The following is a 27,951-nucleotide window of genomic DNA, read 5'->3' as shown; positions in this document are numbered from 1 at the left end:
TCCCTCAACTGTGAACTTTCTGGTTGGCTTTCTCCATATGACAATTAACAAAGGATCTTAGATCAGAACAAAACAGGGTGACACATGGTACACTAGGAGCATGTGGTGCATTACGTTAGCCTCGTTGTTTCACCACTACATGTTTGTGTGTGTGTGTAAAATGTATGTATGTATAAAAAAATAATGGATGTTAAAATAGAAATGGATACAATTTATTGTTTAAGATGTCTGTCACAGTGTTTCATCAATAAAGATAAAGAATTAAATGTTTCTGAACAAAATATCCAATGACATTGCCAATTATTCCACTTAGCAATTTGTCCTTTCAAGTGTTCACTGTGCAAATGAAATCTCAAGTCTTCATAGAAACCAAATATTAACGTGCATTTGTTATATCTACAAACCCAACTTTTTGATGAGGAACCCTCGTGTAAATGAAAAGCCTCAACAAGGCCATAAAAGTTTCCACTGTAGATTCTCCTATCAGACACAGTCAAACAGGAGATGCTTTGTTTGCCTGCACCATAAAAGGAGAGTGGCTCTGTTTTGTCTAAGTCTGTCACTGATCCCCAATACACATTGATTAGTTTATCATGACTACCTGTCACAAGTATTTTATTGTCAACATAAAGACATGACACTGTGCCAGAATGACCCTGAATGCATTTTAAAAGGCTTCCTGATTCAATGTCATAGACAGCTAGTTTCCTATCTTCTGAACAGCTGTATATCAGGTTTTGAGACACTTTGATTGAATAAAGTAGTCTTTGACAGGGCTGCAAGGTTTTCAAAAGAAGGCCTGATGATGCAGCGACGATAAGAATTGAAGCATCATAAGCACCGACGCAAAGAATTTTGAGAGCCCCTTCGGTACAAGTGGCAAGACAATGAATTGGTTTAGTTCCGTATGATATATTACTGATTTCCTTCAAAGTCTTCACGTTTATCTTAGACACACCACCATCAGCAAGGCCAACAAAAAGATAATTCCATTTCTCATGAAAAGTGTAAATTTTTCTCATGAGATCAATTTTTGTCAGCAACAGTCCAGTAATTTCATTAAATACAAGAAGCATTTCACTCGCACCACCAGAGAACACCTGTGGGTTTCCAATAGAAAATCCAGTCACTAACATACATTGGACTGAAAATGGCTGACAGTCGTATTCTTTTATACAAATTGCAGTTTTAAGATCAAACTTCTGAGGTGAGTGTCCCTGATATGAAACATAGAGGTAATTCCCAAATATGGCACAACTTGTGACAGGACAATTGGGACCTTTGAAAACAGTATTAAAGGTAGACACGCAATCAGAAACCGCTTCTTGGCTTTCAGTTGAAAATTGATTTTGTAAAGTATCTGTGCTGGAACCTTTGGGTATAGTATTTAAGACTTGTCGAGGGTCTGTAGAAGATGGCAATTTATTTACAGTGTTATCAGTGCCATTATCTTCCGAACTGCTATCACCGTCAATTACAATCAGACTAATTGAAGAATCATCTATTGGTAACTCATCTGATGATTGTTCATTGCTGGGAATAGTTTCTGAGAGTTTTGAGTTGTTCTTTGCAGTGTTTACATCTACACTTTCTATATATCTAGATCCTGAAGAATTATTCTTTGAGGATAAAGAGAGTGGCTTGATAGAAACTACAGGATTTAAACTGGCAGGCAGAACAAAATTGTTGGATTCATCAACATTTATAATGTAAGGAGAAGGTGGAGAAGGTTTAGCAATATGTGATGGAGATAAGTGGTTCTCAGTTTTCGTAGAAGTTTCACACGTTGAAGTAAATGGAGGTAAATTGGAGACATTTGCAACTGGCACCATGTCATCAGTTTGTCCCTGTGGGAAACATTTATTCATGGTAACATTCTGCTTCTTCCAACATTCTTTCAACTGTTCTACCAAATTATTAGACATGCTCCCTAAATATTTCATCGACACATTACCTGAACATTTTTCAGGATCCACATTCTCAATACTAGACGAGTCTAATAAGTTTTTCATAGAAAGTGATGAAAAGAATTCTAATTCTTCATCTGATTTCTCTTTGTCATTGTGGTTGGAAGGAATTGAATTTGGTTTCGCTGAATGGTTTGAGGTTGTGGTAGACTGCGATGATGTAGCACTCTGCTGAACACAAGTAGTGGTGGCCACTTCAAGAACTGGTGAAGTTACTGGCAAATTACTTGAACTCTCTGACTTGCTGGCATTAACTAACCTATTTTCAGAAGGGACTGGATTATCAGTGTTAGAACTAACTTCTTCAACACTGCTTTGACCCTTTTCGAAGCAGTTCACTTTCTGTTGGTTATCAATGTGGGAAAAAGCTGATGAGGAATCTTGGTTAAGTTCACCCAAACCAAATCCACCAAAGTCTGTCGGTGATTTTGGTTCTTCTTTAATGCTTACAAAGTTAAAGCCTGAATCAGAAACTGGTGGATTAGTTTCAATGGGTTCTGGAGAGATTGGCTCCGTTTTGATTTGAACATTGTTAAATGTGGAGGTCACTGGAAGTGTTGTTGGCTCAACAGAACCCTTATTTACCTCGGATTCACAATTTCCATCAACTTCCTTCTTCACACAACTTAAACTATGGCTGATTTCTGACACTTTTTTAGATAAGTCCGTTATGTTTGCTTGCACGTTAACAGAACCTGATGTATTATTATTGTTAGAGTTGGTAAAAATACTATCAGAAATTTTCGATGATGATGACACACAAGACGGAGCTTTGAAATTACTGTGTTGTTGTGAAGGGAAAGAAAAGTGTAGAGATTTTGAAGATTTTAAGATATTCATTTCTTTTGTTGACATTAAAGGATCCTCCTGGTTGAATTGGAAAATACTACCCTTTGGTCCTTTTTTCCCAGAAGAAATGTTATTTGGAATATCTGGTGGTTGCAAGGTATTGATCCCTACTTGAGAAAATATGCCATGTGAACTTTCCTGTTGCTTTAGCGTATCTGAAAAGGGCTTTTGATTTTTAAACACACAGTCTTTTAATGCTTCGGGCACTTTCAGACCTTTGGTGACATCTTTTGTTAACAAAAGATTTGCCATAATTTTCTTTTGTGAAACAGAGCTTGACTGGTGAGGTTTCTGTTGTGTGAAAGAACCTGGACAATTCATTTGGGGTTTGTTGAACACTGACTCAGTTTGGTTTCCTTTTGCTAACAGAGCAGCCAGCATGGGTTGTTTTTGTTGTGCTGTGGTTAGCATGCCAGTATTTTCTAACACAGCAGCAGGTCTAAATGTTTCTTGTGCCGTTGTCCCATCTTGTTGCATACCAAATAGCTGTTCATTAGATGATTCTGGTGGTACTGAGCTGTTTTGGTATGTTCCCTCAGAAGCCAAGTGAGATCTCAACAAGTGATTAATTAATTCACTGTTACTGCGATTAGTGTCTCCCATAGCTTCTTTGAGAATGCCTATGCGCATTTTTCGAATGTTTTGCTCTTCTTTCATGAGGCCCAGAAGTTCATCTTTACAGGCTTGCTGAGCAATCTTTGAATCTTCAATTAATTTCTCCAAGTAAGAGATTCTTTGATTTAAATTACTGATGTTACCGCATACCTCTTCCTCTTGCAGAGTTAACAAATAGACCTGGTTGAAAACATCAGGTGTCTGGCTGTTTGGTTCCACTGTGTTCTCCACTGCAACATTCTGGTTGACTATTTTGGATGAGTTACTTGCAGCAGTAGTAGATGTAGTGGTAGTTATTGTTGAAATAGCAGTATTGGTTGTTGTCGTAGGGGTACAGATGGTAGCACAACTTGATGGAGGTGTTTGCTGTGCATTTTTGGACAAAGATTTCTTAGTAGTTTTAGACTTTACCGCAGAACTCTTGGGGCTTTTTTTGTTTCCTGCTGAAAGTGAGGACTTTTTACTTGCAGAACTAAAGTTTGATTGATCAAGAGTGAATAAAGGTTGTAAAGGATCTGATACTGTGGTTGGTACGAGACCCATCTGTATATTTGCTTGACTAGTTTTTGTCATTAACTGGTCTGAATTGGAAAATGTCTCTGTATTTCCTAATTCATCCATGTTCTCTTTCTTAATCAACATTGTTATTTGTTCCTCTAAGCCCTCAGGTAAGTTCAACTTTTCATTGTTTTCCTCTTGGTTGGCACTGTTATAGACACTAGACAGCTGCATGGTCAACCTTGGTACTGCTGATCTCTTGTTTTGAGTCTTTGTGTAGGACTTCATTACAGAACTTAAATGCATCTTTTCCTTGTGGTTTAAGCAAGAAAGTTTGGTCATTTTTACCAGTTCTTCCTTGCCGACATTTTTACTAAGCTGTTGTTTCTCCACAGTTGCTGAATCGGGCTTTGCTGGAGTCATTTCTTCTGAATGATTTGAACGTTCTTGTAAACTGGAAACAGTTGAGAAATTACTTGCAGTTTCAACCTTTTTCCCTGAATTTTTTGTAGCATCTGGATTCAAGTTTTGATTTTTCTCAGAAATGCTCATTTCCTTACTTGTAGAACATTTTAGTTTTTTCAAGAGATTAGGTTTCCCCGAAACTGCAAAATATTCCGAAGAAAGAGTCCTTTTCCTTGCCACACCACTAACTGCAGTTTCACTCAAAGAACCAGTTGGTTTACAAGTTGTAAGGTCTATGCTACTTGAAGAAGAATTTGGTTTCATTTCAATTGATTTTGTTGTCTTGGAGTCAGACTCCTTAGAGTCAGGTGACTTGATTATCAGTCCACTGTTTTCAGAACTTTGAGACAAAGAATTACAAATTTCTAAGTTTTTACTATTTTTGGTAGCTACCACAGTAACACAAGGTATATTGGGTGAATTATTACTATTTTCAGAAGTTTCCACAGTATTACTGAGTATATTAGGTGAATATTTACTATTCTGGGATGTTTGCACAGCCTCACTAACTATACTGGATGAATTGTTAATGTTATTGGTTGTTTCCATAGCTTCACTAGGTACAGAGGATGAATTGTGACTATCTTTGGACGTTTCCATAGTATTACTAGGTACAGAGGGTGAATTGTGACTATCTTTGGACGTTTCCATAGCATCATTGGGTACAGAGGGTGAAAGTAATAAGTTTTCACTCTGCACTTTGATAGTTTTATCATTTGATTCTGTTTCCATCTGAGAAACACAAAAGCTGTTTTGATTAAGCGCTTTTGACTTATCACCCAGGTTGTCTTTAACAGCTTCAAATGACTTGATGACCTTTGAAGGAATGGCTTTTAAAACAGATTCAGGTTGTGCTCTGGAGGGAACTTTCAAGGGTGATAATTGTAGAGGTCTTAAATGTTTTTTTTGGGTGTTTGATGTTTTTAAAGGTCTGTTTTTAGTTGTGAACTTAGATGATCTGAAGACTCTAGTTTGGACACGTGATAAAGAGGAATGTTGAGAACTATTATTATTATCTTTCATGAACCCTGCTGTCAGTTTATTTGTAAATACTTTATCTCCTTTGTCATTTGTGGCATTAATCAAATTCAACCGGACAATGTCTAAGTTATTTTTCTGAAAATCCTCCTCTAAAAACAGTCCTTGTCTAAAGCCAGAAGGGGTTGTAACAATCATTTTTTTCTTAGATCTTGGGGCTAATACACTTCTGGATAAACTCTGTTTGCTATCTTTCACCAATTCCTTTTTAGAGTGGGAGCTACTCTCAGGAAGCCGATTGGCTGACAAGCTTTGGTCATTCGTGGATGAACTGCTTGGGATATCTACTTTATCTTTCTTAATTTTCTTTTTCTTCATCATGGCATTTTTTTTGCCAACAAAATCCTCATTTTGTTTGACTGGATGAACTTTAAAAAATTCCTGGTCTACCACAGCCACATTCGTGTTAGCACCACCACCACCACCACCAACCACAGAATTGCTCTCATTACAATTCAAATTTATTCTCTCCTCACTAAAATGGACACCAGGTCTCATGGGATTCTCTCTTACATATTGGTCACCATGGCCTATCCCTGGCGGATACCTTTGATATGGCTGTGGCAAATGTTTACGACTGTTTAAAGGAGAGATGTAAGGTTTTAAGTGGGAAAAGGGGTAATTTAAATGCCAACTCTCATTTGGCATAAGAAAAGGTGGAACAGTTGTCTTCAAAGGCAACATAGAGGAAGGTTTTGTACTCTCAGATATTTTTTTCTCTCGTAATTTTGTCAGTGCTTTTTTGTGTCTGAGTTCATTCAAATGCTGGCCATATTGAACTAAATTATTTGAGGAAGCCTGGCACAGACAACACAGATGTTCTGGGGGTTTTTGTTTCTGCTCCAATCTGACATGATGCATCAAAGACCAAAGATGCTCCCGCAGCTCCAGCTGACTTGCATAGGACAGCTTGCAAATCACACAACGGAACGAGGAGACCTTTGTTGAGTCACTCATGTTTCTTCTTACAATGGGTTCACATCAGATTTCCTGGTGAGAAAGAAAAATATAGATTTAAATACAAGTGTTATGTATATGTATGAGTATATATGAATATATATAGGCATATATATGTACACACACATATATATACGTGTATGTATGTGTGTATATATATATATCATCATCATCATCATCGTTTAACGTCCGTTTTCCGCGTGTATAAATGCATGTATGTATATATATATGTGTGTGTGTGTGTGCGCACGTATTTTTCTTTTGTTAACAATTAATGCAGAAAAAATAGATAAATAGTAACCCGGGTAGCAAAAAAAAAAAAAAATCACACTAGTAAAAAGGTTGTAACTCCTTGTTTTTAAAGGTAGAAACTTCGAGTTTATGTGAAATATTGTGTATAATATATATATATATATAAATAAATAAATGGAGTTAAATGCAGGTATTATTAAAATTCTTTTACTTCCAACACATGTTTTGAAGATATCACTGGTATTATTCCAAAGGAATAAAATGGTGTAAAACAATGTAATCTTCTCTTTAGGGAAATGAAGAAATGAAACTCGTCAATAAGACATTTTAACAGAAAATGATGGAAATGTATAGTGATTAACAGAATGCTTTTAAGTTTGTTTCAAAAAAACGTTAGAGGATATAATGTCAAAGGTAGCCTATAGAAAGAGGAGGGGTCTATATAAAGGTGGTGAGTTAATAGAATCATTAGCATGCTGGATGAAATGTTTAGTGGAATTTTGTCCATTGCTACGTTCTGAGTTGAAATTCCACTGAAGTTGATTTTGCCTTTCGTCCTTTTGGGGTCAATAAATAAGTACCAGTGAAACACTGGGGTTGATGTAATCGACTAGTCCCCTTCCCACAAATCCGAGGCCTTGTGCTTCCAGTAGAAAGGATATATATATATATATATATCCTTTCTACTGGCGGCACAAGGCCGGGCCCCAACTATACGAACCTGTTCGTTGGCTACGTTGAGGCCCAAATATTCTCCAGTTTTACTGGTCCCACTCCCTAACTATACAGCCGTTATAGACTCCTTCCTCTCTTTTGTTAAATCTTTCCATCCTGCCCTCCACCATCTCTGATACCTCTGTCTCCTTTCTTGACATTTCGGTTAGCATTCATCACTCCACTCTCACCACCTCCAATCACTACGAACACACACTCATGCCTAAACTTCTCCTCCTCCCACCCTAAACACACCAAGCTTTCCATCCCCTATTCCTCTGTCTATGCAGGCTCTGTAGTGACGACCATGACTTTGAGACTCAGTCTCAACTCATGGCTAGCCACTTCATCCTATGTAGATATCCCCTCACCACTATCCACACCACCCTTGCCAAAGCACGTTCTGAGGACCGTGCATCTGTTCTCTCCCACCGAATCCACCCCGCAGTCTCCTGCTTCCCATTTCCCCTCATGTACCACCCCACCTCTCCAACGCACCAGTCTCCGAGCCTTCTGGCGACTCCAGTCTGACCCCACCACTTCGCACATCTTCCCTAACTGACCCTATCCCCTCCTTCAAATGAGCCCACTACCTACGAAACCTCTTTGTCCACAGCTTCTTCCCCAACCCTACCTCCCAACCTGGCTCGTTCCCTTGCTCCCACCCATGCTGCTGCACTTGCCCATACCTCTCCAACACCACGCTCCTCACTGGCACCTATCATCGACCTTATCACATCACCGACTCCTTCACCTGCACTTCTACCAATATCATCTACGGCACCTCCTGCTCTCTCTGCTCTTCTCTATACATCGGGCAAATGGGACGCCGCTTGGCTGACGGGTTCGTGGAACACTTCTGAGACATCTGACTCGGCAATGACACCCCGGTCTCATGTCATTTCCGCAATACCGGTCACTCTTTGCAACACTTGTCCCATGTTCGGATTGTCCTTGCACAAGGGCCATCCAGACTCCTGTTTGTACTGTGAACAGGAATTAATTTTCTCTCTTCGTTCCTATGTGCCTCATGGGCACAACTCTCCTCCTCTCGCCTCTCTCCCCCTCACACCTACCTCCTCCCACCCACCTCTCTTTTCTTGCTCCGACTCCTACTTCTTCTCTTCACTCCTATCCACCTTCTCTGTTCCCCTTCATAATCACCCCTCCATTGTAAGCCCACCCACCCTTACACATTCCAACCCCACCTTTCCTATCATTCCCATCCCTCACACCCACTCCCACATACTCCACTTCTACCTCCACCCTTGCTTTCCCCATCTCCCAACACCATCACACCACACCACTATGCCATACTACACAAAACATCACATCACCACATACACACCAGCACTGACCACTTCCCAGCCCCACATTTTCACACCTACACATACACACACATTAAGATCATCAGCCCTCTTCCACATGCATAAAATCTCTTATACACACGCACCTTTGTTTTGGGATCACCACTACTTTATTATCTTCCCTTCTTCCTAGCTCTCCAGTGTGACCCTTCTGTTCGGCATTCACCAAGATAGATCGCTAGCCACTACACATTCTTTATTTTCTCTCCTTGTTTCTTTCTGTGGAAGAGCACAGGCTCGAAACATTAAAGACTTTTTCACTTCCCGAGCGTTATACTAATACATCTGTTTGTTGTCTACACCACCTGTCTATCTTTTGTTATCTGTGAATTCTCCCCCTATATATATACATATACATATATATATATATATTACATATAAAGCTGAAGTTGTCTGTGTGTGTGTGTGGCAGGTTTGGTAGCCTTCAACTAACACTATCTCCTCCAAGACCCTGCAGCACAAGTTGACCAAAATTGAGAGTATGATAGAATATTCAAATCGGACCATGTTAAGACTAAAAATTATTTACATCAAAAAGGTGCTTTTTTTCTATGAAAATCCATATTTTTTACGATTTTTTGACTGCTGTGTTACCACTTTTCGGTGTATTTCAACCAGAAAAATGTTCACTTAAAGAGAATAACAAGCTACATAATGCAAAATTTTTACTTTTCAAAAAAAATTGAAACTATGTCAAAACTTTGTTAACATGACATCGAAGTCTGCCATTTTAAGCGGACCTAAAAAAACAAACCTGAGCAATGCCAGGCTATACTGCTAGTATATATATATATATATATATATATATATACACACACACATATATATACATATGTATACACATACACACACATATACATACCCACAGCCATATGTACATATGCAAACACATAAATGAATGGAGAAAGTCAGTTTCAAGAATAATGGCGATTCAATTAATTCCTCAGTTTAACTCTCTGCTGCCTATTCATAGAATCTGCATGCAAACAGCAAAGCACTCTATCCACGTATCATTAGAGTCTCTTGTAGTCTTCTTTCAGTCATGAAGAATTTCACATTAGGTGCTTTCATCATCATCATCATCATTTAATGTCCACCTTCCATGCTGGCATGGGTGGGACAGTTTGACAAGAGCTGGCCAGGCAAAAGCCTTCTGCACCAGACTTCTGTGACTGTTTTGGTAAGGTTTTTACAGCTGGATGCCCTTCCAAATGTCAACCACTCAGCAGAGTGGACTTAGTGCTTTTTATGTGGCACAAGAATAAGCGAGGTCAGTTTTGGTAAAGTTTTTATAGCTGGATGCCCTTCCAAATGCCAACCACTTTACAGTGTAGACTTGATGCTTTTTAAATGGCACCTGCACTGACAGGGTCACCAAGTACTTGCAAGACCCCTGACAGAAAAAAAATCTTTTGAGAGGGGAAGGTTCATTGGAGGAGGTGATCTTGTGTCAGATGATGAAAAGTTATAGTGAGGCAGAGAGACAGAAACAGGTGTCTTGCTGTAGAAGAGGTACAAGGGTGGGTGGGGAGAGAGAGAGAGAGAGAGAGAGAGAGAGAGAGAGAGAGAGAGAGAGAGAGAGAGAGAGAGAGAGAGAGAGAGAGAGAGCACAAGGTGAACTTGGTGTTGATGTGACAGAAAAAGGAGTTAGTATATTCTGCAAAGTGATGGGTATTACAAAGAGCATCAAGCTGTATAAACTGTGTCAAAATTGAAGCCCTTCTGCGGGTTTGCAGTCCCCTGAATTGTTGTCAAATAACTGGCATTGTTAATTACGAGTGTTCCAGTTGATCCAATCAACAGAACAACTTGTTCTTGAAATTAACATGCAAGTGGCTGAGCATTCCACAGACATGCATACCCTTAAACGTAGTTCTCAGGAGGGAATTTGAGCATGACACAGAATGTGAGGAGGCTGGTCCTTTGAAATACAGGCACAACTTCTTCAAACTGTCGGATACTGTTGAACTGTGCAACCCAAGTCAGAACAAAAAGCACAGGCAAAACAATGATGATGCAAAACACTTCTTCTAGAATTATTTGGAGTCACACAAAATGTAGGATTGTTCAGGTTCTCTGAAAGATGCAAGGAGTACAAGGATGAGTCGTTGTCTCATTTGCATTTCTACACATAAATATGTAAGAGAGGGGACCTTGCTGGTTTGGTCCCATGATGCATGTAGATGAGGAGAGCTGCCTGAAGAAGTGCCAGTCACTTGAAGTAGATGGAACTTGTGCGAGAGAGAGAGCCCCAGGAAGACGGTTTGAAGTAGTGAAGGCAGACCCCAAAATACTGATTCTCATGGAGAAGATGATTAGCAATAGGCTGTGCTTGAGAAGGCTTGTCCTCCACAACAATGAGGATGTTCTAAAAACATTCTGGGTACACTTCTAGCCCATTCTGTCCAGTGAAACAACCCCACATCTCATTCTCCTAACCACCTCACTCATCTGTCTATGACACAACTCAATGGCTGTAATCAATTGTGGGTAGAATCAGCACAGGTTACTCCCCACCACACTCCCTTTGTACAACCAGCTACCTTTTCTTCTCCCTTGGAACATTTCGTCCCTTATTCTCATCTTCCACCCCCCCCCCCAATGCTATTCTCACTGAACATCTTACTGTGCTTTCAGCTAGTCCCCCCCTCTAACTTCACATACCTGCTATCATTCTCAACACACTCTCATATCAACCATCATCCCACTCTTACACATCTCCCTACCTTATCAATCCTTCTTCCTTGGCCACTGCTATCTCCCTTACCTTACCCACCCTCCACACTAATCGTATCCCACCAACCACACCTCAACATCCCCCACCAGCACCTCCTCTCATCTACATCTTTCAATCATTCCCAACTCATGGCTCATCAGTCATCACCCTTCAGCCCTACCCAATTTTTACAGTTGCAGGCTGCTTCCCCATCCTTTCATTTCCTGCTCCTCATATGCCCTTACAACTCCACCACCACCACCACCATCTCATTTCTACTCACCTTTGTGCCTTAAGGAGGGGGGTCACCCCCCCACCCCGGACACCACATCTCTACTATCTCTTCTCAGCTCCAAATGACCATTCTCTCCCTTTCCTACTAAATGGGAGTAGTCATGCAGTTAGCTCTCCTACAAGAACCAGCTACTGCCCCCATCTTCTCTCACATGCTTTAACCTGTCCCCTAGCATAAAGCTGATCCCCCACCCTTCAGAGTTCACAGTCTTGTGGGCTGCATGGAGATGTCAATAGTGCTGATAGCTTCATGTTCTGAGTTCAAATTTGCCTTTCATTTCGGGGTCAATAACTTAAGTACCAGTTGTGTACTGGAGTTGATCTAATCAACTGGCCCCCTCCCCCAAAATTTCAGGTGGATAGCACAAAAAAAAAAAAAGACACTCAGCACAGTCTGTGATGAACTTGGCATTAGGAATGGCATCCAGTTGCAGAAACCAAACCAAAGCAGACACAGGAGCAGAGATGCAGTCATTGGACCCATCACATCTTCTCAAACTGTCCAACCAATGACAGCACGTAATATGGATGTTAAATATATATATATATATCATCATTATTATTTAACATCTGCTTTCCATACTGGCATGAGTTGAACAGTTTAGCAGAAGCTAGCAAGCCGGGGAGCTGCACCTGACTCCAATTACCTGTTTTGGCATGGTTTCAACAGGTGGATGCCCTACAAAATGCCAACCACTTTGCAGTGTGTACTGAGAGCCTTTTATGTGGCACCAGCAGAGGAGGTTCATACATGGTGCCAGCATGGGTGCGTTTTATGTGTCTAATGCAGCAATATTAGGGATGTGAGATCCAAGTGTTGAAGGTTAGAGAACTGGATAAGCATTAGTCTGTTTGCTTCAATAACTGTTATTAATAATAAAATACTAAAAACGATCCAGATTATCAAAGGCTGTTACCAGAAACTTGTGAAAAAGTTGCTTAGGTCCATTGGCAGCTTTGTAGGCAAGTCACATCATCTCATCACACCTTCTTCCCAGCATATATAACCATGCCTGACATGTGTCTTCCATTATTTAACTACTGTGTCACCATTAAGAGGCATTTTTTTAATTATCTAAAGGAAAATTCTCCTAAAAAGTTGAAAGGAATGTTAGACTTTCATCCACCTGTCACCTATTTGCAGTGAGTGGATGCCAACAAATCTTGGCAGCAGGGTATGCTACCCTGGTGGCTGATTGCAGTAACACTGAAAATCACAGCCAGAAATACAAGCTTTACATCTCATGTAACAATACTCTCAAACCAAAATATAAACAAATATAAAGTCGATGCAAAAGAAGATCAAATTAAAATACAGTACTTCTATAACATTTTATTTATGATTAATCTATGGTTTCATATTTTATGCCTGTATGCTGTCACACCATATTTCCATGCACACAATCATATATTTTCCCAACAAAGCCACTTTAAAATATCTTTCAATGAAAGTATGAGGAAGCAGGCTAATTTTGTTCTTGCCACAAAATATATTGATAAAATAGGGTGCATCTTATACACTGGCCAATACAGTATATGCTAATAGATATGTATGTATGTTAGTGTGTGTATACTTTTACTTGTTTCAGTCATATATGTATGTATATCATCATTGTTTAATGTTCACTTTCCATGCTGGCATGGGTTGGATGTTTTGTCTGAGGTCTGGACAGCCAGAAGGCTGCACCAGGCTCCAATCTGATCTGGCAGAGTTTCTACAGCTTCCTAATGCCAACCACTCTGAGAGTGTAGTGGGTGCTTTTTACGTGCCATTGGCACAAGAGCCAGTAAGGTGGGCCATATATAAATATATAATAATAATAATCATCATCATCATCATTCTTTAACATGCTCTTTCCATGCTGGTCTGGGTTGGATAGTTTGACCAGAGCTGGAAAGCTGCACCAAGTTCTGGTTTCATTTGGCTTGGCTTCTCTGTCTGAATGCCCTTCCTAATGCCAACCACATTGCAGTGTATGCTGGGTGCTTTTAATGTGGCATCGCAGGAGTGCTTCTACATGACACTGGCACAAGTGCTTTTTATATGGTACCTACACTGGGCTTCTGCCAGCTAATCCTCTTTAACAGGGGGAGTGGCCTTAACACTTCTAATGTGGAGGACGGGTCTTCTTGAGTACAGCAAGGAACCAGGTATCTTGGTCCTTTGTCATCTTGTCTGAGAGGTTCTGGTGCTACATAAAAAGCACCCAGTTGGCATTTGGAAGCGCAACCATGCCAACACTCAGACAATGGAAAACAGATGTGAAATCATCATCGTCATCGTTTAACATCCACTTTCCATGCTGGCATGGGTTGGACAGTTTGACTGAGGACTGGTAAGCCAGAGGCTGCACCAGGCTCAATCCAATCTGGCAAAGTTTCTACAGCTGCATGCCCTTCCTAATCCCAACCACTCCGAGAGTGTAGTGGGTGTTTTTACATGCCACCGGCACGAGGGCCAGTCAGGCGGTTCTGGCAACGATCACGCTCAAAAGATGTTTTTACATGCTACATGCACGGGAGCCAATCTGGAGGCACTGTCAATGACCACACTCGAATATTGATTTTCATGTGCCACTGGCACATGTGCCGGTAAGGTGATGCTGGCAACGATCATGCTCGAATGGTGCTTTTTACATCCCACCGACACGGGAGCCAATCCGTGGCCCTAGCAACGATCATGCTCAGATGTGCTTTTAACGTTCCACTGACAGGAGTGCCAGTCAGGCAGTTTTGTCATCGGCCACGTCAGCAATCAATTTTGATTTTGATTTCACTTGCTTCAATAGGTCTTTACAAGCAGAGTTTATTGTCCAATGAATGAGGGGTACTCATAAGTGGGCTGGTTACACCCACTGGCGATAATGATGATGATGCTGATAGATATAAATCATGTGCAGCCATTGATTCTACTCACTTTATCTGCCCTTCAATGGGGCTTGTTTTTCATCTCACATGGTGTTGCCAGAGATAGGGTTAGAAAATCAAGGATGGCTGGGTGGGTGAGTTTATGGGAGTGTGAAAAGGGAGTGACAGATGCCTAGAGATGAGTGTATTGGATGGTGAAGCTGAGTGGAGGCATGGCCAATAGGAACCCCTCCCCCGGCAGTTTGGGGGGGGGGTAAAGGAAAATAGGAATGGGTTTGAGGAGGTGATAGGTGGCAATACATAAAAAGAGGGGTGGTGGAGAACAACACATATATAATGAAGCTGAAGATACATGAGAAATAGGGAGAGGATGTGAAGCATAGGGGAGAGAGAGCAGATGAACGGTGACAGAGAGGGAGGCTAGATACACATGGGAGTGGAGATAGTGAGTGACAAGTAAAATGGGGGTGGGACATTGGTTGATATGAGGTGTTCAAGTGAAAATAACTCTTGAGGGTGTTATGGTGCAAGTTTTGGAAAGAGCATAGGCATGCAAAGCCGAAAATGGCTGCCATTTAAGGGATGTCATTTTTCATATGTGATGTAGTGGTGTTGCAAAATTTAACTTGTGCATATTAATTTCCATTATGTCCTTTATATTGTATCAAAATTGCATGCATTTATTTATAAAGTTAAGGAAGTTATTAAAAAAATGAAACCCATCAGTGACTTTTGGGACACCCTGTATACTGGCTCTGTTTTAATTGTGTGACTCTAGTGAGTTTGCAGCAAGCAAACATGGAAAACCATCATCATCCTTTAAGATCTGTTTTTTGTGCTGGCATGGGTTGGATGGTCTGACAGGGGCTGGTATGGTCAGGAGCTGCACGAGGCATCATTGTCTCTTTTGGCATGGTTTCTTTAGCTGGCTGCCCTTCCTAACACCAAAAGTGGACATTAAATGGGGATGATGACGATCATCATCATTTAATGTCCATTGTCCATACTGGCATGGGTTGGACAGTTTGACCAGGGAAAGCTGTACCAGACTCTAGTCTGCTTTGGCAAGATTTCTACAGCTGAAAGCCCTTGCCTAACACCAACCTCTCTGAGAGTGTAATGGGTGCTTTTAGGTGCTACCAGCATGGGTGCCATTTGTATGACACCAGTATCTGCCAAGACTACAATTTCACTTGGCTTGATGAGTCTTCTTCTCAAGCATGGCATAATGGCAAAGGTCTCGGTCATTTGTCATTGCGTCCATCAGGCCCAACACTTGAAAGCGCTTTTCACATGCCACTGCATCAGCCACCTTGCCTCCATGAGGTCCAATGCTCAAAAGGTGCTTTTTATGAACCACCAGCACAGGGGCCAGTTACGCGACACCAACATTGGTCAAGACTACAATTTCACTCGGCTTGACAGGACTTCCCAAGCGCAGCACATCACCAAAGGTCTCGGTCACTAGTGAATGCCACCATGAGGTCCAACATTCAAAGCTCATGCTTCACCACCTCATCCCACATCTCCCTGGGTCTACCTCAACCACAAGTTCCCTCCACAGAGATCGACACTTCTTTACACAGCTGTCCTTGTCCATATGCATCACATGACTATACCAGCACAATCATCTCTTTCGCACACCACATCTGATGTCTCTTATGTCCAACTTTTCTCTTGAGATGCTTACACTCTGTCATACATGCATGCTGACATTGCACTATATATATATATATATATATATATATATAGTGGCATACAACAGGCTTCTTTCAGTTCTTGTGCACCAAATCCACACACAAGGCTTTGTTGTTCAGGATTGTGGTAGAAGACATTTGCTTTTGCCCAAAATGCCATGCAGTAGGACTAAGACCACATGGTTAGAGAAGCAAGCTTTTCAACCACACAGCCACACCTACACCAATGTGACAAAAGAAGTGGCTAAGGCAGGATCTGACAGCAGAATGTGAACCAGGGTGGATAGAGGGGGTAAGTAACAAAAAGGCACCATCATCATCATCTGTGTGATTTTCATGCTGGCATGGGTTGGATGGTTTGACAGAAGCTGGCAAGTTGGAGTGCTTAACCAGGGTCTGTGTTGGTATGTTTTCTATGGCTGGATGCCCTTCCTAATGCCAACCACTTTATAGAATACATTAGGTGCTTTTTATGTGGCACCAACACCAGAGTTGTTATGTGACACCAGCACAGGTACTATGTATTTAATGGGTGTGATGAAGAGTGTGTGAGAAAGAGAGAGTAAGTGGAGGACATTCATAGAAATGGTAAGTGGAAAGTGTGTGACAGATAGCAATAATAAGCAACCTGAGAAAGAAATAAAGCGGGAGAGGTGGATAACAACACGGAAGCATGGATTAAGGGATAGCAGTAAAGAAATGACTTGACAGTAGAGGAGCAGAGGTGATCAACATGGAGAGAGAGTAGGGTGTATGGAATTCCATTGGGTCTGATGTAATCTGCATTACTCAGGCATCATAATGAGAGAGAGAGAAAGAGATGCTAAGGTGGCTGGATGCCAATAGAGCAATGAGGGATGAAGTTAGCAGTATATCAAAGATAATCTTAACTGGTGGGAGGGTGAGGGATGTCAGTAAAGGAGTAACCTAAAGAGGGAGATATGTTGACAAGCAGTACAAAGGGGTAGAGGGCAGGGTGTATTGGGTATCAAAAGATCCACTGCATTCCCCTTGTTATTCAAGTCACAAAATTAAAAAGGAAACTGAGACCTACTGAGCTATGGATGATAGGAGGGGGAGATGATTCAGTATCAAAAGATCTAATATTTTCTCTCGTTTTATGGGTGGTATGCACTAAGAATAGAAGAGATGCTTTCAGAACATGCTCCTCCACTGCCAGTTGAGGGACCCAAGTAAAAGCAGTTATCTATTACTTTAATAGAACGCTCCAAATACTGGAACACATTTATTTTACTAGGGCTCTGAATGCTAACTCCATCTGCCACATAAAAAGTGTTTACAAGCCATCAATATGCATGCAATCTCACAATTCTTCTTCTGCCATCATATTTCACACTAACTATACTATATGGGATTTCTATCTGCTAATTATCTGCATTCTGAGCATGGCCATTTCCTTTATTATTATTATGAGTAGTAGTAGTAGTAGTAGTAGTAGAAGTAGTAATAGGAGTGGCTGTGTGATGAGAAGCTTGGTTCCCAACCACATGCTTCCGGGTTCAGTCCCACAGTGTAGCACCTTGGGCAAGTGTATATATATATGGCACGTAAAAAACATCCGAGCGTGGCCGTTCACCAGCCTCGTCTGGCACCTGTGTCGGTGGCACATAAAAAGCACCCACTACACTCACGGAGTGGTTGGTGTTAGGAAGGGCATCCAGCTGTAGAAACACCGCCAGATCTGACTGGCCTGGTACAGCCTTCGGGCTTCCCAGACTCCAGTTAAACCGTCCAACCCATGCTAGCATGGAAAGCGGACGTTAAACGATGATGATGATGATATATATATATTTGTGTGTGTGTCTGTGTTTGTCCCCACCCTCCATTACTTGACAACCGATGTTGGTGTGTTTATGTTCCCATGACTTAGTGGTTCGGCAAAAGGGACCGATAGAATAAGTATTAGCCTTACAAAGAATAAGTCCTGGGGTTAATTTCTCTGACTAAAGGTGGTGCTCCAGCATGGCCGCAGTCAAATGACTGAAACAAGTAAAAGAGTAGCAGTAGTAGTAGTTCCGAGTTCAAATTCCACCGAGGTCAACTTTGCCTTTCATCCTTTTAGGGAATATGCACCAGTACTAGGTACGGGGGCCATTATTGATCTAATCAACTTGCCCCCTCCTTCTAAACTGCTGGCCTTTTCCCAAAATTTGAAACATCATCATCGTTTAATGCCTGTTTTCCATGCTGGCAAGAGTTGGACAGTTTGACTGAGGTCTGGAGAGCCAGGAGGCCCCACAAGCCTTCAATCTGATGTGGTAAGGTTTCTACAGCTGGATGCCCTTCCTAACGCCAACCACTCCAAGAGTGTAGTGGGAGCCAGTCAGGCAGTTCTGGCATCGATCATGATTGGATACTGCTTTTTATGTGCCACCGGCACGGGAGCCAGCCAGGGGGTACTGACATTGGCCATGTTCAGATGGTGCTTTTTACATGCTACTAGTACGGGGCCACCGCCACCGCCATCATTATTATTACTGGGCAAAATGCTTAGCAGCAATTCATTTGTCTTCACGTTCTGAGTTCAAATCCCACCAAAGTTGACTTCGCTTTTCATACTTTCAAGGTCAATAAATTAAGGACCAGATAAGCACTGGGGTTGATGTAATCGACAAGTCCCCTCCCACCAAATTTCAGGCATTATGCCTTTAGCAGAAAGGATTATTATTATTATTATTAGGTGACAGAATCGTTAGCATGCCTGAAAAAATGCTTAGCAGTATTTCGTCTGCCACTGTTCTGGGGTCGACTTTGCCTTTCATCCTTTTGGAATCGATTAACTAAGTACCAGTTATGCACTTGGGTCGATCTAATTGACTGGCTCCCTCCCACAAAATTTCAGGCCTTGTGCCTAGAGTAGAAAAGATTATTATAATTGTTATTATTATTATTATTAGTCATTGAGCTGGCAGAATTGTTAGCACACTGGACGAAATGCTTAGCAGTATTTTGCCCATCGTTACATTCCAAGTTCAAATTCCACCGAGGTCAATAAAGTACCAGTAAAACACTAAGGCTCGATGTAATTGACTAGTCTCCTCCCCAACAATTTCAGACCTTGTGTCTATAGTAGAAAGGTATTATTATTATTATTATTATTATTATTATTATTAAAGGCAGTAAGCTGGTAGAATCGTTAGCACAGCAGACATGTTTAGCGGCATTTTAATCTAGTTTTATGTTCCGAGTTCAAATTTGCTTTTCATCCTTTTGGGGTCAATAAAATAATAACTGAGACAAGTAAAAGATAAAAGAAGAAATACCAGTGTCTACTTTTTCACCAAACAAGGCAGTCAGTGAAGAGTTTCTCAACCTGCTAGAAATAGCAGCAAAAGAACTCCTCCATAAATTACATTCTACCATCTTAGAAAAAGGAATGAAGCATCTGTGAAAGAGTGGTAGATATGCGGGGAAAAAAAAACGGTTGGTGCCTTGAAGCTCACTTTGCAACCAAATGGTTTCAGGTTCAGTCCCACTGTGTGGAACCTTGGGCAAGTGTTTTCCACAATAGCTCTGAACCTTTCAATGCCTTGTAAGCGAATTGGGCGGATTATGACTAATTGGAAGTCCATCATATATGTGTATGTGACTTGCATGCGTGTGTGTGTGTGTGTGGTGTGTGTGTGTGTGTGTGTGTGTGTGTGTGTGTGTGTGTGTATGTGTGTGTATGTGTACGAGGGTCTTTGTCCTCACCACTGCTTGATAACCAGTACTGGTTTGTTTATGGTCTTGTAACTTAGCAGTTTGGCAAAAGTGACAAACAGAATAAGTACTAGACTTAAAAAAATAATAACTGGGGTTGATTTGCACAACTAAAATATTTTAAGGTGGCCACAGTTCAATGACTGAAACTAGGTAGAAGATAAATACAATAAAAGATTTTCTAATTTCAGAGATTCTGTTTTCCTGCTTTTGACAATTCTCTTAGACACCTAAGTCTGCCAAAAGCACCATCACCAGTGCCTTTTACATGGCGCCATCAGCTGTGCCTTTTACGTGGTGCCATCAGCTGTGCCTTTTATGTGGCACCATCACCAGTGCCTTTTATGTGGCACCGTCACCAGTGCCTTTCAAGTGGCTCCAGCACCAACAGAGCCATCAAGTCCCTTGCACAACTTGTGACTGAATAGTATAATTCACTATTGCATAATTAATAATTAGAATAATTAATTCTGACATTCCATGTTTATCCATTCTACAATAGATTTATGTTCTTATATCATATTTATACCACTAAAATTGCAAGCAAATATAATAATTTCATAATTATATAATTAATTGCATAATCAATAATTACATAATTGGTAATTACAATAATTAATAATTGCATGAATAATAGGCACATGAGTGGCTGTGAGGTTAAGAAACCTGCTTCCTAACCACATGGGGTTAGAATAAGTACTGAGCTTAAAAATCTAGGGTTCAATTGTTTGACTAAACACTTCAAGGCTGTGCTGCAGCATGGCCACAGTCCAATGACTGAAACAAGTAAAAATATTAGATAACAGAAAAGATAATTCTTACATTTCATGATTTATGTCTTACTTAAATGAATTATCCAATAAGATTTATATCATCATCATCATTCTTATATCAATTACATATCACTAAAACTGCACAGTCATGTATAATAATTGTGTGAAACCATCATAACATTTCTACCCAAGGGTGGTGCTGGACATCCTGCAAGCATCTGATTGATGGCAACATTGGTCAATATCTTCTTCATCAATATCCCAAGAAATTTCCAGATATTTCCATAGAACGAAAATAATACTAGCCTTACATGTGGTTATGCCATCCTACCATGGAGTTGATTGTGCAGAATAAACTACATGACTATACATATTCCATAGCTTATAGAGAAAACATGGAGCTTGCATGTTACATCAACACATTCTGTCAATAAGTGTGGCTTTGAAACCATCTACAATAGGATCAGTTTCAGGCGACAGTCTCTTGAAGATTTTCAAATGTATGTCACTTTATCTGATTTAATGACACCATATTAATTTTCAGGGCAAACTCAATGTCATTTCAATATTTTCTTTGCAATCCCTCCCACTGCAACTTGTAGTGTATGCTATGAGTGTCAGTAACTTTTCCTCTTGATCTCCTGCTGTAAAAAGAGGACTTCTGGGAGAAGTATGTCGGCAGCATGAGTAAAATCATTTTCATAACTTACTGTTTCATTTCCACAAACTTTAACTTGGGTTTCACAGTTGCCATGTTGCTGATTCTGACATTCATATGTCACAACTCTGTCAGTTCTTTCTGATTCACGTCGATGTATCCATCACAAGTAGGCTTCATTTTACTACATTTGCTTTGCATAAACTCCAGGACTGAATCACAGAAAAATTATGGTATACTTGGAGAGTTATAGCTGTACTATTTGGAGTTCAAGTATATTATGATATATTTAGAGACTTGGTGAAAGCGCATGGCTCAGTGGTTAGAGCGTTGAGCTTACAATTGTGAGGTTGTGAGATCAGATCCCAGACCGGGCTGCATGTTGTGCTCTTGAGCAAGACACTTTATTTCACGTTGCTCCAGTTCACTCAGCTGTAGAAATAAGTTGCAACGTCACAGGTGCCAAACTGTATCGTCCTTTGCCTTTCCCTTGGATAACATTGGTGGCGTGGAGAGGGGAGACCGGTATGCATGGGCGACTGCTGATCTTCTATAAACAACCTTGCCTGGACTTGTGCATGGGAGGGTAACTCTCTAGGTGTAATCCCAGGGTCAGTCATGACCGAAGGGGGTCTCAGAGATGTATTCTTAGTAGTCCAAGCACTGAATCCAGACTGGTTATAGTTATTCCCCAAACCTGCAAATTTGGCCATAAGTCAGGTTCAAAATTTTTCCAAACTAATAACTTTAAATGACCAGAATAGGTTTGGTCAACCATTGCTACTAACCAAGCAGGCAGGTTTCACTAGCTCAGTTCAATGGGTAATGTCAGATCTAAGGTTAACACACAGTGTAGGGTAAGGTAAATCTCACAGGTCAAACCAAAAGTAAAGATAAGAAGGAGTCCATTGATGAAGCAAAATGATATCACTTTTAGTGGTATAATTATAATGTTTTAAGAATGTAAATCTTATAATTGGATAACAGATAAAACATAAAATATAATAATTAATTACTGCATTAGTATGTACACAAAAACAAAACCTTAATTAGTGTTATTAATATTTAATTTCACCCCTATATTTATACTTTCTTTTAAATAGCAAAATTGTACAGGGAACAATTGCTGAAGGGCAAATATCTGAGAACTATTGTTGTGACACCCCTCTTAAGTAATAGAAGTTAAAATGGTTGCAGTAATTCTGCTTCACTCAACATCTTTTCATCTGTGTCAGTTTACTAAAGACACAATCCAATCCTTCATCTTCACACTGGAACTCAGACCATGTTTGATGAGATAGAAATATTCCCTTCTAACCAGGACTGTGGAGTCGGAGTTGTGGAGTCAGAGTCAGAAACAATTAAGGTGAGGCTAAAATTGGAGTTGGTAAAACTATACTGACTCCAACTATCAATACCTTTATTCTTTAATATAAACCAGTTATAACACATAGGCCTACTCAAAGTACAAGCGTATGCATATGCTTTATGAGATATGTAGACCACAATCACTTAATTACATAAAGGGGAGTCGGAGTCAGAGGTGCAAATAGTAGAGGAGTCGGAGTCAAAGTTTTTTGTTTTGACTCTACAGCCCTGCTTCTAACATAGGCACAAAGCCTGAAATTTGGGGAAGGAGTTGATTACATTGACCCTCAATGCTTAACTGGGGCTTATTTTATTAATTCTGAAAGGATGAAAAACAAGGTCAACCTTGGCAGACTTTGAACTCAGAACATAAAGATTCAGAAGAAATGCTGCCAAGCATTTTGTTTGATGCACCAACAGTTTTGCCAGCACACCTTCCTTTTGGATTCTTCTGCAGGTTCACCTGTGGAAATTGTGTTATGAGTTTTGCTTCCTCTAAGCAATCAGGTTCAGTCATCTCAGAGAATGTGCAGATAATGGCACGGAGTGCCACTACATGTAAGTCGACTCACTGGCCATATCAAAGGTCCTTGCCAAACTGTTGAGATAGAAACACTGAAGGATGATTGTTATTATTGCTTAAGACTAGTCCAGTTCTGATGGAGTAGCAGCTCTATGATCAAAGGCATTCCTACTAAAACAAACAATTCTTCTGCGCTTTTAGAAATATTCAAGAATATCAAAGAATGTCTTTCTCTTTTTTTAAATGGCAGAACGTGATTTAAGAGAGGTTTGAGTGCCATTTCTAGCGAGTCAAGCTACTATACAGAAGCTCCCTTTTTGGTTCATCTCAGTCCCTGTTTTCCCTGCAGGTATCATCCTGTAGGTGTTTAAGCAAAATCAACGCCATACATCTCAGCAATCTAGGAAGACTTGCAAAGAACAGGAATGTTGCTGTCTTTCACAGAATAAATACCATTAAAAGGAAGCAAAAAAATTCAAGTGCTGCTCTTTCCAAGAAATTCACAAAAAAACAAAAAAAACCCTCTTTCCTTAGAAAAGTCCCACTTACATCTTTGGACATCAGAGCTACAACATTACCATGGAAATAATGTCTTTCCCTTTACTTTCACCAGGCTCAGAGGCTTAGAAAATGTAGTGGCTGTTTGGTTGAGAGGTTTACTTCCCAACCACATGGTTTTGGGATCAGACCCACTGCATGGCACTTTGGGCAAGCACCTTCTACTATAGCCCCAGACAACCAAATCCTTGAGAATGGATTTGGTAGACAGAAACTCATTTAATTATATATATGTATACACACACACACAGATATGCGTGTATATATGTATGTATTTGTCTTGACATTATGTAATTGTTGTAAATGAAGGTCATTCATTCTAGATATTTTGCTAAAACGTATTCTGGCCATGGAGGAAATATTACCTCATTTGGAAACAGGTAAGGGCTAGTGACAAGAAGGGAATCCAACATTAGAAACTCTTCAATATACTCCAGCCAGCCCACACAAGCATGGGAAAGTGTATGTTAAAATAATGCATCAGGATGTTTTGGTCAGAACAAGACTATGGTCATTTATCAAAATGATCTCTTTGATACTCAGCCCCAGCCTATCCAAAGAACAGCCTGCTGTGCTTACCTTGGATCGTAGGGTGACCTGCTGTGCTTGAGGAGACCTATTGAGTCAAGTACATCAACATCAAATGGAAATTGTAGTCGTGATACCTGTGCCAGTGGCACGTAAAAGGCACCATCTGAACGTGGCCGATGCCAGCGCCGCTTTCACTGGCTTCTGTGCCAGTGGCACATAAAAAGCACCATCTGCATGTGGCCGATACCAGCGCCGCTTGACTGGCTTCTGTGCCAGTGGCACGTAAAAAGCAGCAACTGATCATGGTCGCTGCCAGCCTCCCCTGGCACCTGTACCGGTGGCACGTAAAAAGCACCATCCAAACGTGGCCGATACCAGCGCCGCTTGACTGGCTTCTGTGCCAGTGACACGTAAAAAGCACCAACTGCATGTGGCTGATGCCAGCGCTGCTTTGACTGGCTTCTGTGCCAGTGGCACGTAAAAAGCAGCAACTGATCATGGTCGCTGCCAGCCTCGCCTGGCACCTGCACCGGTGGCTTGTTAAAAGCACCATCCAAACGTGGCCGATGCCAGCGCCGCCATGTAAAAAGCAGCAACCAATCATGGTCGCTGCCAGGCTCCCGTGCCAGTGACATGTAAAAAGCACCCACTACACTCGTGGTGTGGTTGGCATTAGGAAGGCCATCCAGGTGTAGAAACACTGCCAGATCAGACTGGAGCCTGGTGCAGCCTCCTGGCTTCCCAAACTGTCCAACCCATGCCAGCATGGAAAACGGACGTTAAATGATGATGATGATGATGATGTGTGTGTGTGTGAATATATATATAGGCGCAGGAGTGGCTGTGTGGTGAGTAACTTGCTTACCAGCTACATGGTTCCGGGTTCAGTGTCTTCTGCTAAAGCCTTGGGCCAATCAAAGCCTTGTGAGTGGATCTGGCAGATGGAAACTGAAAGAAGCCTGTCATATATATATATATACAGGTGTAGGTTGTGTGTGTGTAAGGCTCAGTCCTTCTGCGTGACACCTTGGGCTTACCACAGATTTATGGGTGAAATTGGTAGAAAGAAACTGAAAGAAGCTTGTCATGTTTAAGTATGCATGTATGTTTGTCTACGTGCCTTGACAATATCTGATGTCTAGTCTTCCGGAAATATAATCTGCTTGGAAATAGGTTAGGGTTGGTTACAGGATGAGCATCTAGCCATAGAATACCCACCTCAACAAAGATTCATCCAACCTGTACAAGCATGGAGAAATAGATGTTAAACCGATGATGATGATTATGTATGTGTGCATGTATAAATGAACATGTTTGTGTATGCATACACATCATCATCGTTTAACGTCCGCTTTCCATGCTAGCATGGGTTGGACGATTTGACTGAGAACTGGCGAACCAGATGGCTGCACCGGGCTCCAATCTGATCTGGCAGAGTTTCTACAGCTGGATGGTCTTCCTAACTCCAACCACTCCGAGAGTGTAGTGGGTGCTTTTATGTGCCACCAGCACGAGGGCCAGTCAAGCGGTACTGGTAATGGCCACGGTCAAATGGTGTTTTTTACGTGAAGACCCAGGCTCCATTGTCAAATTTGGCAGGTTTCTATGGCTTGATGCTCTTCCTAATAACGCCAACCACTTTAAAGATTGTACTGGGTGCTTTTTTATATGGCACCAACGCTGACAGGGTCACCAAGCAACTCGGCTGTGAGTGAGGAGTAGTATTGAGTGGGGGTAGTTTTGTGCCAGTTGAGAGATTAAAAGGTAAAGAGGGACAAGGATAGGTGTCTTAGTCTGGAACTTCCTTTCCATGCAAAGTGGTAAACAATAATTCTAACTTTCCTGATTTTCATAAAACAGGCTGTGAGACAAAAACGATCTTCAGTGAATGGTTCTTTCTCTCTCTCATTTTTTTTTTTAATAATGGATGTGTGCAGACAACCTTACCAGAACTGGGGTCACGAATTCGTGAGCAACTGTGAATATTCATCCTAACTATACCAAAACAAAGAGCAATAAAGACGTTACTTTAAAAAAAGAAAAAGCGCTACACCATTCATACGCGTTCGAGCCTGAGTATGAACAACTACGAAACGAAACGCATTAGTCCCTGAGCAAAGTTAGGTGGTTCCCCTCCAAATTCGTCAATAACTTACAAGCAACTTAATGCGGAAGCTTAAACACATGGTATACGTCTTGACTGAAGTAACAGACAAGCCTTCCTCAAATCAAATTCCACTCTCATAAAATGGAAATAGTCCCACGCTAGCACGGAAAGAAGGACGTAAAACGAACAAACATAAGATAGTAGTAGTTTTAGACCTACCTCGAGTCTGAATAAAAGACGGGATAGCTGCAGCTGGAATGCATTTGACCACAGGTATGTTCGAACAGGGCTGACATGAGGCCAAGTAACAACTACAGTTCTCAGCGGCAATTCTTTATTTCTTTTTATAATTCTGTGTATTGATATTTTCTTTTAATATCTATTATAATCTAACCACAAACCATCATAGCTCCATCTCTCTTTCACACAGTTTATGAAACGTCCTAGAAAAGTTAATGTTCATCATCGCATGTCGCCACGTACATCTAATCAAACAACTTCAATTTATTAATAAGGCTGCGATTTTCGATGTTTATCCATAAAAATGATTTTAAAACAGGAATTATCAATCCAGTAGTTACATCTCTTAACGATCCTCTACTGTATTACGGATTCCTGCTCAGAGACAGCTCTTGTTAAGCATAAACTACTATCAAAGACACCCTTGCCATGAACCATTCAGTCTTTTATTCATACATAATATATCTAGAACTACATTATCCAATGTCTACTTCCTTGGGGAATTTATGAAGATAGGACACAATTGCTATTTCTAGCAGACCCAGCGACAGCAGCGTGGTACTCTCGTAGGTTTGGGCGAAAACACATGAATTCACAAATAATAAACTGTATGGATGTTACTTTTACTAATCGAGTGTGAAATATTTACTAAATCTTTACAACACTACTCAATGCATAAACAGACACTTCCATCTGTCCAGTTGATAGGAAACGGGGGAAAACAATATCAAAATCGAGTTCCACTTTAAACATTGCCACAAGCTATCACGTTTTCCCTTAAATTTCCAATATAAAATAGGGAATAAAATACTAGTGCTATTGATTATTATGGACATTCTCAGTGGCTTTAGTTTTTCCATAGACAGAAAAAAAAATATGCATATTTAAAAAGAAATTAAATATATTTTCCTCGAAAACTCACCAACTTTCAGAATACATCGTGGTCAAACCGGAAGAAATACTAAGGGAGATAACTCCAAGTAACACCTTTTCATCTTCACTTCTTCATTCGTTTATATTTCAAATATTCAAATGCTTTCATTAAATTCCATTTACAAATTTTCATTACGATTATTTTTTCCCCTTCTTCTCTGAAGATTCTACAAGAAATGCAAAAATAAACATATTCCCCCTCTCTCTCCCTCTGTCTGGCTGTGATTGAGGTTGAGTATT

General features: G+C 40.7%; 1 protein-coding gene across 6 annotated transcripts; it reads right to left on the bottom strand.

Annotated features, from left to right (window-relative positions):
• Positions 1-190: 190 nt before the first annotated feature.
• Positions 191-27,951, bottom strand: LOC115216404 (bromodomain-containing protein DDB_G0270170-like). 6 transcript variants are annotated; one of them, XM_036506732.1, is made up of 3 exons: positions 27,701-27,951; positions 5,055-6,422; positions 191-5,003 (listed from the first exon to the last, which is right to left on the bottom strand). In XM_036506732.1, exons 2-3 carry the CDS (start codon positions 6,387-6,389, stop codon positions 213-215), a joined length of 6,126 nt encoding a protein of 2,041 aa, XP_036362625.1. In that variant the 5' UTR covers positions 6,390-6,422; positions 27,701-27,951; the 3' UTR covers positions 191-212. The 6 variants fall into 6 exon arrangements, with proteins under 6 accessions (XP_036362625.1, XP_036362624.1, XP_036362623.1 ...); XM_036506731.1 differs by having other exon boundaries at positions 191-5,818; positions 5,852-6,422; XM_036506730.1 differs by having other exon boundaries at positions 191-3,827; positions 3,858-6,422; positions 27,701-27,950.

Source organism: Octopus sinensis, linkage group LG10 (genome assembly GCF_006345805.1).
Source record: "Octopus sinensis linkage group LG10, ASM634580v1, whole genome shotgun sequence".
Taxonomy (NCBI): domain Eukaryota; kingdom Metazoa; phylum Mollusca; class Cephalopoda; order Octopoda; family Octopodidae; genus Octopus; species Octopus sinensis.
Note: the sequence above shows the minus strand (reverse complement) of the source record. Positions and strands in the feature narration are given on the sequence as shown.

Bases quoted from the DNA above. Each gene is read 5' to 3' on its own strand.
- LOC115216404 (XM_029785710.2), bottom strand. From the start codon at position 6,389: ATGAGTGACTCAACAAAGGTCTCCTCGTTCCGTTGTGTGATTTGCAAG.